This window comes from Ctenopharyngodon idella, chromosome 17 (genome assembly GCF_019924925.1).
Source record: "Ctenopharyngodon idella isolate HZGC_01 chromosome 17, HZGC01, whole genome shotgun sequence".
Taxonomy (NCBI): domain Eukaryota; kingdom Metazoa; phylum Chordata; class Actinopteri; order Cypriniformes; family Xenocyprididae; genus Ctenopharyngodon; species Ctenopharyngodon idella.
Window position 1 is genome coordinate 23,302,997 of NC_067236.1, and position 14,636 is coordinate 23,317,632.

General features: G+C 35.6%; 1 protein-coding gene across 3 annotated transcripts in view; it reads left to right on the forward strand.

Annotated features, from left to right (window-relative positions):
• Window positions 1-14,287, forward strand: part of rnf144aa (ring finger protein 144aa) — a 42,323-nt gene extending 28,036 nt beyond the window's left edge. For all 3 annotated transcript variants that reach the window (XM_051866878.1, XM_051866877.1, XM_051866879.1), the window contains exons 5-8: window positions 17-227; window positions 4,096-4,243; window positions 4,440-4,529; window positions 9,630-14,287. In XM_051866878.1, coding sequence (XP_051722838.1) covers window positions 17-227; window positions 4,096-4,243; window positions 4,440-4,529; window positions 9,630-9,761 — 581 coding nt within the window. In that variant the 3' untranslated portion in view covers window positions 9,762-14,287. The remainder of the gene's footprint in view (window positions 1-16; window positions 228-4,095; window positions 4,244-4,439; window positions 4,530-9,629) is intronic.
• Window positions 14,288-14,636: the final 349 nt, after the last annotated feature.

Sequence of the window (14,636 nt, forward strand, 5' to 3'; positions counted from 1 at the left end):
TCTCACCCCCCTACAGAGGTGTTGCTGGACCCAAGCCGGACCTGGTGCCCGTCCTCCACGTGCCAGGCTGTGTGCCAACTGAAGGAGTCTGACACGGCGCTTCCACAGTTGGTGCGGTGCAGCGTTTGCACACTTGAGTTCTGTTCAGCCTGCAAGGCCAGCTGGCACCCGGACCAAGACTGCCAGGAGAACGTTCCCATCACCTCGTTTCTACCTGGAGAAAGCAGGTACTCTTGTCTGTTAAAGAGGATCAGTACAAGTTGTCCTTAAATGACAGCACTTGATTGTCACAAAAAATATTTTTTACTTGACTCTCCTTTTTAAAAAAGCAAAAATGTGAGTTACCTTGAGGCACTTAAAATGCCACAAGAAATAAGCAACATGCGTGTTAAAGGCACAATATATAAGATTTTGGATTCAAATATCCAAAAACCACTAGAACCGTTATATATTTTGTTGACTTGTGTAAGCAATTTTAATCAGAACACGGACCGTATTTATAGTTTAAGAGTCTGTAGTTTGGATATAAACACTGTCTATGGTAGCGATCAAAATAGTGCTAATCACCTTTTGAAAGTAGCTTGGTGCTTCAAATAACGATTGTATCGATTACGTCGTTACACCACTAGGTGGCGACAAGTGACTGTCAAGTCAAGATTCAGTCAAGAGATTTGTTCAAAAAGGCTGATTCATCCAGCAATGAAACAATAAAACATCATCATCATATTTTTTAAAATAATTCATTCATATTAATTAAGCATTTTAAATAGATTGCAGCAATTAACATTATGGAAGCTTGTTTCCGCCATGAAATAAAAAAAGGTAATTGCGACTTTTTATCTCACAATTCTGACTTCTTTTTCAGAATTGCGAGATTTAAACTCTCGATTGCGAGTTATAAAGTCAGAATTGCGACTTTATTACTTATTTATTTATTAATTGCTGACTTTATAACTCGCAAAAGAAAAAAAAGTCAGAAATGTGAAATATAAAGTCAGAATTGTGTGATTTAAAAACTCACAAGTGCGAGGAAAAAGTCAGAATTGTGACTTTATATCATGCAATTCTGACTTTATAACACGCAATTCTGATTTTATATCACACAATTCTCCTGAATGGTGGTCAATTTCACATTTCTGCTTTCAGATCCCCCATTCACTTCCTTTGTAAGTGTCTCATGTAACCCCTTTTCTATAGAGAAAATGAGGGACGGCTCAAAATTAAACAAATGCTGTTGATTGAGGTTATCTTGTACTGAACCTGTACTATAAGTCTTTCTCATCTTGTCTCCTCCTCATTCATCAGCATCTACTCCTCAGTGTAGTTTTGTCTCTTTGATGTGCGTTTAAACACTCCCATCCTCCCTCCTGGTCGGTATGTGAATCCAGCTGTCATGATGAAGCATGTACAGTGTAATGATGTTCGATGTTGCTAAGTCGACATGAGATTTGAAATGAAATGCCTCAATCCGTCTATGTTTTTCTGCACTATTGAACATGCTCATCATTCAGTCGAAGAATGGATCTTCTGCTTCTCGATGTTGAAGAGTGATTTGCTCTCTGCTCAGTACGCCAGAGATTCATGCACAGGTGTTATTTGACATTCATGTCACACGCGCACTTGATTCAAAAGCGAAAGCACCATTGAGCGGAGTTTCTGATCCTTGATCTTGGGTCATACAGGAGTGAACACTCAGCCAGCTCTGAAGTGAATTGCTTCACTAATAATACTCCATTAGTTATAAAACTCCAAAGAGCCTTTCAAGTTTACAGCTCAATTTCTGTATCATTTCATGTTTGAGATTGCGCCTAAACTCCAAAGTGAGAGAAACAGTCTTTAGACAACATTAAATCAAAATGGACCCCATTTACATGTTAAACAGACTGTCGTTTCCTCAAGGAGCTATGAGCTGACCTGAATCTTAAAAAAAGTGTAAATTATATATTTAAACAGATCTTGAAAAGAAAACATTTCATAGCCTCCCTATGAACTCAAGCAATGGCCCTGTACATTTAAAAAAACAGTGTAAAAGCCACTTACTGTCACTTTTGATCAATTAAATCCATTCTTGCTGAAGAAAAGTATTCATTTTTTTATCTCAAACATTTGAACAGTAGCATATATATATATATACACTATCAAATCAAATAATCATATTACTACTACTATTATTATGATTTATTAATAGTACTTTACTAAACTGCTGTGTTGCAGTACTATGAGTCAGATTCAGCCACTGCAGTTCTAAGGAGGAGCTGCTGCTGTTTAATGGGCTAAAAGAGGTTTGCTGCACAGTGTCACTTCTCTTAGATCAATAGACTGAGAATTGTCCTGGAAATGAATGGGCTTGTACTTGTCAGCTCGGTCCCTGTGGGTCAGCCTCTTCATTACCAGTGAACACTGTCCCTGGCCCAAAACCTTAGTACATAGAAAAGAGATGGGCCTGTCTGGGTGGAAAAAGAATCGACTGTAGTAACAGTTTCATGTTTTTTGTCCTGTGAAAAGGGAGAATTTTTAGAGATGCACCAATACTAAATTTCTCCACCTACACCGATAGCCAATTATTCAGAATGATATCTACCGATAGTTTGATTTTCTTAAGGGAAAAAAAGTGGTGTAAACTATACAGGGAACCCTCTCATTTGGTACATTTACTATAATATTAGAGGTTAAAATTAACAACAGAGCCCAAACTATTATATTCAACCGCTATTTATTTTCAGATATTATAATTACACTTAAATAATGAATACTGAAATGTTTGTGTACTACTCATTTGCACATAAAGTAGTTTTCATAAACACATGTCTCCATGACAAATATATTCAAACATACATATATAATTAACAGTAAATAAGCTCCTCTCTAGTGTTGACTAATGAACTGACTAATGAATTGTGAATGTTGGATAACTTTCCTGAGGTAAATACAACATTAAGTGGCATATTGTCACAAGCTGTTTTATTGACGTGTCTATACAGTTGAAACACAGATTGAGCGATTGCATGAGACATGATTAATTTCAGTAAGTTGTACTGTATCTTTCAACATACCTTCTGATGTTCATGCATGTTTATCGTGCTATTAAAGGATTAGTTCACTTTCAAATAAAATTTTCCTGATAATTTACTCACCCCCATGTCATCCAAGATGTCCATGTCTTTCTTTCTTCAGTCGAAATGAAATTAAGGTTTTTGATGAAAACATTCCAGGATTATTCTCCTTATAGTGGACTTCAATGGACTCCACTGTTGAATGTCAAAATTACAGTTTCAGTGCAGCTTCAAAGGGCTTTAAACGATACCAGACAAGGAATAAGGGTCTTATCTAGCGAAACGATCGGTCATTTTCGAAAAAAATGTAAATGTATATGCTTTATATAAACAAATGATCGCCTTCCAAGCGGTTCCGCCAAAACCGCACTTTCGTATTCTTCAAAAAGCTTACGCTGTATGTCCTACGCCTTCCCTATTCTACTTACGGAAAAAATGGAACTGGCGCTGCGTTCGTTTCGTAAGTTGAAATGTGAGTTTAAATCTTGCAATTCTGAGAAAAAAGTCAGAATTGTGAGATAAAAAGTCGCAATTACCTTTTTTATTTTTTTATTTAGTGGCGGAAACATGCTTCCATACTACAGCGATCTATCACGTTTAAGAGTATCAAAACACCTATTGTTTGAATTTCATGATAAAATAGACAGAATTTGAAAGCTGAGACTTTGTTTCTTATTAGACGTAACAAAGCACAAAGCTCTTTGCAATTTTCAGGTGGGAAGTATACTACAAATAATGTACATAAAGATATAAATGTAAATAATGGTGTAAGGAAAAAATGCAGACCTAGCAACCCTGGCTTGAACTACGGGTGATTTGCTTTAACTTCGACAGCCCTAAATTCAACACATTTTCTTCACACACAGTATGAGTTGCAGTCTGAAACGTTTTCCCACCCACTTTTGATTGACAGGATATAATCGGCCCTGATCATCGGCTGTGAAAATAATTGCTTCTATCTGCCATTACCGATCATTGACCAATACATTGCTGCATCCCTAATAATTTTAACTCTTACTATTATCTTTTTTTTTTTTTTTAGTTCATTCTTTAAGGCTGATGATGATGACGCCCCCATCAAACGCTGTCCTAAATGTAAAGTCTACATAGAAAGAGACGAGGGCTGTGCCCAGATGATGTGTAAGAACTGCAAGCATGCTTTCTGCTGGTACTGCCTGGAGTCTCTGGACGTAAGTACTCAAAATATCTCAGCTTAACACTCTTAACATCATGCTGCTATCTTACTGTATTTTTATTGGCCATGTGCATGGTGTGTTAGGCCTTCAATCAAGGCCGTAAATGCAACAGTGTCCTTCACGCAGCTGTTCCGAACACCCACATACAGTAGATAATGACCAGCCTCTTGTAACGTTGTGTGTTTGACAGGACGACTTCCTCCTGATCCATTATGACAAAGGACCCTGCCGGAACAAATTAGGCCACTCCAGAGCCTCGGTGATCTGGCACAGAACGCAGGTGGGTGCTCACGGGAAGAAGCACATGTTTTCTTCCACATTTTCTTTTCTCTGCCGTGTTTAAAATGAGTGCACGTGCATCTGCATGTGACCGAGTCATAGGCATCCGTTCAGATACAAGTGTTTATTCATGAAGTAAGTGGTTGTCTGCTTCGAGCAGGTGATACCTGCTGTTTCACAGCAGATTATATGTAAGAAGGTCACTTTGGAACAAATTCACTAAAATTATTCATCAAATGATGGAGAAGAGCAGTAGAATCGGCCATGTATTTAGAGAAGTTTAGACTAGCACATCTTAAAAGGCCAACTTGGGTACTCCCACCTCCCTTTGTGTTTCGTCTGTTAGACTAAATAATGATAGGAGCATATCACATCTGAAAAGGCTAATGTAAAAAAAATAATAATAATACTAAGAAAACATCAACCTCATTCTTGGATTAAAGGCATATACAAACATTTTTCAACATAAGGCTCATTAGTCCCATTTTCCATTATGCATTTTTTAATAGCTTTGAATAAAATACATTTTCTTATGGTTCAAAAATCAGCACAAATAGTGTTTGAAAAAAGCCTTTAAGCAATGTCATTAGGAACTGAGAGAAACATATGCAGAAAAGGCTGTTATAATATATATATATATATATAATATATATGTATATATGTGTGTGTGTGTGTGTGTGTACAGTGCTCAGTGTAAATGAGTACACCCCCTTTGAAAAGTAACATTTTAAACAATATCTCAATGAACACAAAAACAATTTCCAAAATGTTGACAAGACTAAGTTTAATATAACGTCTGTTTAACTTATAACATGAAAGTAAGGTTAATAATATAACTTAGATTACACATTTTTCAGTTTTACTCAAATTAGGGTGATGCAAAAATGAGTACACCCCACAACAAAAACTACCACATCTAGTACTTTGTATGGCCTCCATGATTTTTAATGACAGCAACAAGTCTTCTAGGCATGGAATGAACAAGTTGGTGACATTTTGCAACATCTATCTTTTTCCATTCTTCAAGAATGACCTCTTTTAGAGACTGGATGCTGGATGGAGTGTGATGCTCAACTTGTCTCTTCAGAATTCCCCATAGGTGTTTGATACTTGGCCACTGAATCACTTTCACCCTGTTCTTCTTCAGAAATCCAACAGTGGCCTTAGATGTGTGTTTAGGATCATTGTCATGTTGGAAAAGTGCATGACGACCAAGGGCACGGAGTGATGGTAGCATCTTCTCTTTCAGTATAGAGCAGTACATCTGTGAATTCATGATGCCATCAATGAAATGCAGCTCCCGACACCAGCAGCACTCATGCAGCCCCACATAAGGACACTGCCACCACCATGTGTCACTGTAGGCACCATGCATTTTTCTTTGTGTTCCTCACCTTTGCGACGCCATCAGTTTCAAAAACATTTATCTTGTTATCTCATCACTCCAGTGTATAGAGTCCCAGTAGTCTTCATCTTTGTCAGCATGGGCCCTGACAAACTCTAAGCGGGCTTTTTTGTGCCTGGACTTTAGGAGAGGCTTCTTTCGTGGACGGCACCCATGCATGCCATTCCTCTGCTGTGTACGCCGTATTGTGTCACGGGAAATAGTCACCCCAGTTTGGCTTTCTACTTCTTTAGATAACTGCAGTGAACTTGCATGCCGATTTTCTTCAACCCTTCTCATCAGAAGACGCTCCTGTGGAGGTGTTAACTTCCATGGACGACCTGGACGTCTCTGTGAGATGGTTGCAGTTCCATCTTTTTTAAATTTTTGTACCACTTTTGCTACAGTATTCTGACTGATAAGTAAAGCTTTGCTGATCTTCTTGTAGCCTTCACCTTTCTGGTGTAAAGAAATCATTTTCTTTCTCAGGTCTTGTGACATTTCTCTTCCATGTGGTGCCATTGCTGACAGCATGAAATAGGAAGGGGTTTTAACACCCTTTTACAGTCATCTGTCGGCTGGACACCTGTGTAATGAATAATTAGACTCCCCTGTGGTTGAATTCTTGTTAAATTAGACATTTGTAGTCTAAAATTTAGCTTTGCTCCAGAGACTTTCAGTGGGGTGTACTCATTTTTGCATCACCCTAATTGAAAATTTTGTTCTGTAAGTTATATTATTAACCTTACTTTCATGTTATAAGTTAAACAGATGTTATATAAAACTTAGTCTTGTCAACATTTTGGAAATAGTTTTTGTGTTCATTCAGATATTGTTTAAAATGTTACTTTTCAAAGGGGGTGTACTCATTTACGCTGAGCACTGTATATGTGTGTGTGTGTGTGTGTGTGTGTGTGTATGTATATAATATATATATATATATATATATATATATATGTATATATATATATATATATGTGTGTGTGTTTATGATTTCGTGACAATTCATGACAATTAAGCATTTATTGAGGTAAGAATGGAAAAATCTCTAAAATATTTTATCATTCACAGTAACTTAAATTAAAATGTACATTTGTAAAGTACTTTTGCAAATGTTACTCATGGTACCATTTGTTATGCTAAGTTAAATTTAGCTGACTTTAATTAAAAAAACATTGTATCAAGAATATTTTAATTACGGTATTAATTTAGCATTATTTGTTTTTTTTTATTGTGATAGGACAGTATGTAAATAGGAAGTGAATTGGGACAGAGAGAGGGGGATGGGATCGAGAAAGGTCCGCGAGCCTGGACTAAAACTTGGGTCGCCCGAAGCGCAATGGCGCTATATGTCGGCGTGCTGCCCACAAGGCTATTGGCACCGACTAATAATGACACTTTTAAGGGGAAATAAGCTCTAAAATATTTATAAAATACTCATGGTACCGTTTGTTGTGCTAAGTTAAATTTAGCTGACTTTAATTAAAAAAACTTTGTATCAAGAATATTTTAATTACAGTATTAATTTAGCATTATTTGTTTTTAAATGTATAATAATGACTGTTTTAAAGATTTACTTTTTGGAATTTTTGCCTTTTTTATTATGATAGGACAGTATATAGTCAGGAAGCAAATTGGGACAGAAAGAGGGGGACGGGATTGGGAAATGTCCACAAGCCGGGACTCAAACTCGGGTCGCCTCTAAGCGCAACGGCGCTATATGTCAGCGCACTGCCCACAGAGCTATCGGCGCCGACTAATAATGACAGTTTCATATTCTGAACCTTGAGTTCAGAAAGACTTTGTTCACACACTCATCATTTAATATGCTGAACATAATGTCGAAAAGGTGAGATGGCCCTGAAGCTATGGAGATCTTTCAGTACTTTTGCACAAAGACATCTGTTGCTCTGCAGGGAAGAGTGAGTCATAGTAAGCTTCGTAAGAGCGCAGCGGCTCTGCTCTGGCCGCACGAGTTTGCATTTTACAACGCGTCAGCCGAGCAGCATCAGATATTTGATTCTTTATGAATTAGTAAAGACGGAGCTGCCGGTCCCAGGTTTGAACCTCACTCTCTTCCATTACGCCACTCTGCGCTCCTCCTCTCATGTCATTCCACACGAGAGTTCTGATAAAAAAGAGACATAAAATAGACGTAAATTTACATAGAAACAGAAATAGTGTGCAACATTTGTCCCATGATAAATGGGTATTGTCATCTTCGGAATGCTGAGAAGATTCCACATAGAGGAATAGAGGTCTATTGTATTCTATTCCCTGTTCAGAATTCAGAGATAGTTTTTCATCCAGAGAAAATCAGTTTTACATGGTGCTCCTACAGTGATGTGAAATATGTGTAATTTTGTTGGCCCATGATGTTCTATATATATTGTTCATGCGAAGATGAACTCAATCTCTGTTCCATTTTGTAAGTTATAAATTTTAAGGATCTGACGCCCCTATGTGGTGGAAGATGATGCAGCATCAGAACAGTGAATTTTTGTTTACTTGGAAATTTTTGCCCGTTTTTTGTTTTATTTTTGTTCCTTTTCTTACTTTTATTGATTGCAGAGTAGAAAGGGTACTAGAAATGATGGTGAGAAGGAGCAAATCTGATCATATATTGTCTTGCTTTTACTAAAAAATCTTGTGAAAATTTCCATTCAAAATAAGAAACAAAATGTCTCAAGGTTACACTTTTTTTTAAGTTGTCTTTGTTAGTGTAATTATACATTTAAGCACTGAGTGAAATTTATTTACTACATTTGCTGACTATTTGGTATGGTTAGGATTAAGGTTTGGTTTAGAGTTAGTGTAATTATGAATAATTTATAGTTATTATTGTAGTAACTACATGTAACACCTGTAACAAGGACACTGTAAAATAAAGTGTTACCAATTCAATATATTAAGGAAAAGTTTGATGAAAAGTAAAGATTCTGTCATAATTTACTCACTTATGTTAAATGGAATTTTTGAAGAATTTTCAGTTTTCAAACAATGATATTTTAAAAAACACACAAACAAACAAAAAAAAACATCTGATTTCAGAAATAAAATTCATTTTGATATTTTTTTTGAATGGCATAACGTCAAAAAATATCAGTTTGTCCTGATATAATGAAGTTATAGCCTCATTAAAAGAATAAAGTCTTGACTTTTTATTGAATTGTTTTATATATATATATATATATATATATATAAAATGTATATATAATATAAATAAACAATTTACTAATATATATATATATATTTTTTTTATGACAAGGCAAGGTTTAGGTTAGTTAGTAAAATGTCATGTGGTGTGATTGCCAAAAAAACTTTTACTTTTCAAACAATATATATATATATATATATATATATATATATATATATATAATATTATTATTATTATTATTATTATTATTATATATATTATTTATTTATTTACTTTCATTAAGATGTGTACACTCAAATGTATTCAGTGTGTAAGAAAATACATTATTAGTTTTTACTTGATGGTTAAATCACATGACATTAAATTTAATCTTATCTTGAAAATGGTTTAAAAGTTTTTCCAAGCTAATATGAAACCAACATGAATGCAAAAAGTACAATAAAACTTGGTACATGTGTTTTAAACTAGATTTTTCTTTTTTTGAAGATTTTGAAAAAAAAAAAATTGTGGTCACTCTTATATCATTGACGCTCTTGGCGTTTTCATCTCTTTCTCCGCAGGTTGTTGGAATCTTTGCTGGTTTCGGCCTCCTCTTACTGGTAGCCTCTCCATTCCTGCTGCTAGCCACACCATTCGTGCTGTGCTGTAAGTGCAAGTGCAGTAAAGGCGACGATGACCCTTTACCCACCTAACATCTCGGCGTGAGCAGTCCCTGTACGAGGAATTCCGGTCATCTCCTTTAATCGTTTTTCTTTTCCTCCTCCGCCTTCGAGCTCTTCATCAACCGGTGGGACTTGCGCAGAGCCATCTCACGCCACGGTTACTGTCACAGCTAGCTGAGTAGGCTCCATCCCGACAGGCCTGATGAGACTTAAGCAGACGTCATGAGCCTGCTGCTTGCTTAGGTGGAGGATTCGACAGGTGGGGGTTCCCTTAGCGCAGTAACAAAAGAGACGTTACCGAAGGAGCACAGTGCTGTTCCATCCGGGCGCTTGACTATTTTGTGGATCTTTCGCATATGTGGCTCTTATGGAGGGTTCTGTTCTAACAGAAAATATATTCAATTTGTTTGTCTGTCTGTTTCTATGTGCATAGTAGCATTTCAGTCACACGGCCTATTCTTTATTACTTGTTTTGCACAGATAAGGGGCTTTTCTCTCACTTCAAAAGCTCTGAAGTAGATTTCTCTTTTTTTGGCTCAAATGTACAGCTTAATACTACTTTACGTGTTTATTAAAAGCTAAATTGTATATTCAGAACTTTTTGAAAGCACTTTTTTTTTCCTTTTCATGTCAAGTCAATTGGGCCCTATCATACACCCTGCGCAATGTGACACCAGGCGCAACGCAAGTGTTTTTTGCTAGTTTCAGCCCGACGCATTTATCATTTTCACATCTAGCACCACGTTATTTAAATAGCAAATGCACTCGCGGCCATCTGTTCGCCCATGGGCGTGCTGGTCTGAAAACAAGGTGTTCAGGTGCATTGTTGGCGTGTTGCTATTTTGAGGCAACTGAAAACGACTGCGCCATCGACCAAGTATTTGACGCAGTTTTTGTTATTTAAAGGGTGCGTTCATAATATGCGCCTATAAGCAGGTGCACAAATCGCGTACATGCAGCACACAAACATGCCAAATATTAAAAATAAAAGGATTACAATGTAAAAGATTATTATTGTGTACATAAAAATAAAAATGCCTACATGTCATAATGGATAGTCATTGCATGTATCAGAATTACCTATTTGCAGTAATGACGAATGAAATTGGCTAATTAATTGGCTAATTATTTGGCAACACACACAGGTCAGGTTAAGGGTGTCTATATGCCACCATGTAAAAAACGCACATGACTTTTGAAGGGAATGGGAAATGACACTGGTCGTTTGTGATTGGTTTATTGCACGTTACGCCCAAAACACACCCATGACTCATTAAGAGACTAGGTACAACCCTTTTGGACCATGCGCCTGGTGCACCGACCATTTTTTCCGTTGTTAAACTAGCAAAAGTGGATTCGGACAAGCCCTAAGTGCACCCGCACCATTCACTTCGATCGTTAAAATAGGGCCCATTGTCTTTCAACTATAGACAAACCTAGTTTGATTTGTCAGATTTTGGCTGTTAATGTCATCAGGAGATGATATTTGCCAATTAAATTTCTCTCAGTGCACTAAAACACAATTTTTAGCCTTGAGATTGAGTCACTGACGTCCCTGGATTTAAAGCATAAATATGATTCCAAAGCAGGGCTGTTGTGCGAGTTTACAATGCCAAATATTGACCCACTGAAAGTGTCACTCAAATGACACTTTAAGCTTATCTGAACACCCAACATCTAAATGCGAACTGTCAAAATACTGCAACAAAATAGAAAGTTTTTAGTTAAACTTGACAGTGTTGGGGGTAACGTATTACAAGTAACGCGAATTACGTAATCAGATTACTTTTTTCAAGTAACTAGTAAAGTAATGCATTACTTTTAAATTTACAACAAAATATCTGAGTTACTTTTTCAAATAAGTAACACAAGTTACTTTGTTTTCCCATTTATTGACTGACAGCTCTCCTGTCTCCTGTCCAAAAAATCAGGAGTAAGTGCAAAGGTGTTGTGTGCGCTGAGTAAACATAATGGTTAATCTAGACTAGTTCTAGACTAAATGTGAGCATACATTAACTCATTTATTTCTCCTGCGTGTTATTCTTCTTTATTCCACAATGGCAGCACAGCTGAAAGGCTTGTTTGTTTGAGCTGCGCCTGAGGTTTATTCATTTGAAAGGGCCTTTACATTTACCAAAAATAGAACTTTTTGTTGTTATAAAAACAAACAGATGAGAAAAATTAACGCAAAAGTAATGTAACGCATTACTTTTCATTAAAAGTAAGTAACGCAATTAGTTACTTTTTTAGGGAGTAACACAATATTGTAATGCATTACTTTTAAAAGTAACTTTCCCCAACACTGAAAGTTGAACTCTGTTCATTTTCTTAGAATTGTATTTTTTTTTTTATCAGGGAGTACAGTTTGTATCTCTTGCATCATTTTGGATTTTGGAACAGTCACTGTAATTCTGGCTGGGATTATACACTGATTTCAAGACTGTTTGGCTTAAACATATTTACAAGTCCAGCACTGTATCTATGCAAGTTCATATAACTTGAAGATTAAAAAAAGTGGTTTCTGCTGTCTTGAACTGAATGCTTGCTATGGGCAAGCTAGTGTGCTTTAGTTAAAAGGAAGAATATGTCAAATTATGTTCAAAACTGAGTTGATCAGTTTCTGAAAAGCCATTAAAAATACTTTTATTTTGTTTCATGTAATACTGGTTTTAAAATATAGGTATGAGACTAAATGTCAGCATCTTGTCTGCACCACCTGGAATAGCAAGCGTATGTTCAAAAACTGTTGTGCCATCATATGTAACTAGAAATTTTCAAATCAGAGCACCTGTGTAGCTGGATATTATGTAGCTCATTAGGTTTCCTCAAAATCTTTGGTGCGATTTCCTCATCTGCCATTTTTCGTTCTTGTTATGTAATGGAAGTGTGCCATCTTGGAGGTTGATATGACAAAGTGAATGTTTTTATCCTTCTGAAAGCCACAGTATTTATAAAGTTGATTTCTGGTGAATATTTGATGTTAGTCTCCTCCATCCTTTGGTAGCAATCCTGCTTTAGCCTTAAAGTTTTTGAGTACCTCACTGGTTTTCTCTCCTGTAGCTGAGGGCTTTATGGTTTTTTTTGTTTTTGTTTTTCATCAAATTTTTATTATTTGTTTATGTATTTATCCTCAGGTCCTCTTAGATTAAAAATGTTGGCACTTTTTAACTTGTGAGATGTTTAAAGGTATACCTTTATGCATATGTATTTAAAATGTCGTATATGAAATGGCCATGATATAAATCTCAAAACTGATTTTGCTACATTACTCTGATTTGTAATCATAAGTAAATATCAGCATGATAAAATTAAAGCACAGCATCATTGTCAGTTATGAATAGCACACAAGTTACTCGATCCAGCTGAATCTAAGTATGCTCATTATTCAGCAAGATTTGGCCATTTCATGTAAAGGAATGCTTATATATACATGTATATATTGACAATCGTGCCAAGCAGGTTTTTAAGACATCGATGAGCGAACTTTTTTTTGACAATATGTACTCAAAACAGATCTTCGATGTTGAATGGGCTATATAAATTTAGCTACTTGTGTTTCATTTGTATATTTTTTTTTTTTTCTTATAATAGTCCATTTGATGTTCTTTTTTATTGTATGCAGTGTTTAAGAAATATTCGTTGTACAAAAAAATCGTTTCCTTACTTCAGGGTTATTGAATTCTCATTTTTGGCTGTTCATTCAGTCAAGCGCTTTTTTTGTTTTTGTTTTTTGGGGGTTGCGTTTCTGTTTTAAATGTAATTTGTTCCTAAATCTAATTAGAAATAATTGTGGCTTTACATGTAAACTGGGAAATACTCAGTGACGTACACTATAGATCTTGCAAATAGCCAAAAACTGTATTGTTCCTGTTTGTAGGAATTTGCTTGTTGCATAAAACTTAGCCTTGCAGATTCACAGATCTCCAGATGAAACTCCTGTGAGCTCTTATAGTTTGGAGTTATAGCAAGAATTTGGAAAGCATGTCTTTTTTCATTTTCGCTATAGTGGTCTGTTTGTATTGATGTCTGTCTTTCACATTTGACTTTTGCCTATTCCAAATATTAATGTTTTATTTGTTTTGACTTGTACCCCTGTAAAACATGACTGGATTTTTAGGGACCTTGAAAGTGCCCCTTTGCCATTGCTTTTAAAACTGGTTTTGCCTTTCACTCTTCCTTAGATGGCCTTTTTATGTCATTTGTTTGTTTTTGATACGTCACAAAGGAAATATGTATTTTATTCTGTGTAAGTCAGAACCAAATTCCACTTGTACAGTTGTATGTAATTGCATGTATGTGAAGTCTTGAGGGGGAAAAAAAAATACAACTACAAAAATAAAACACATTTTGTATTGTCTGTGCCACTAACACTGTGACATTAAAATGTATTCATGTTCATCATTTTTTTCCACGTTATTTTGTTTATATTTGCATTTTGGTTCTAATGTCAAGAAAACAATTTAGTAGGCCACTGTAAAAAAATACAATTAAAAACATTGATTTTAAAAAAATATGTAATTCAGGATGTGCTGAAAAAATAAAAACGGTTTGCCAAATATGGCTACTTTTCCCTTAATAATTTCATATGATTAGGAAACAGCTTTTTTTGTTGTTGAAAATATGTTTTATATTACTAAAGAAATTTATCTGCATTTGGAATGTTATTGAATGACAAAAAGAATAATATTTCATTAACGTAACGTTGATTCTGTGTACATTCTGTATCCATAAATGTGAGGGTATGAAGGCAAAACGATGAATGAAAAGACCTTTCTGATGGCAAGTTTTAGTGGTGTGCCTTGCGTTATTATTTATTTAATTATTTTCACTTATGGCTGCCACTATAAATGTATATTTTGTTGATCGTGTTCAATATAAAATAAATAAAAAAGAAATCAAAGCACG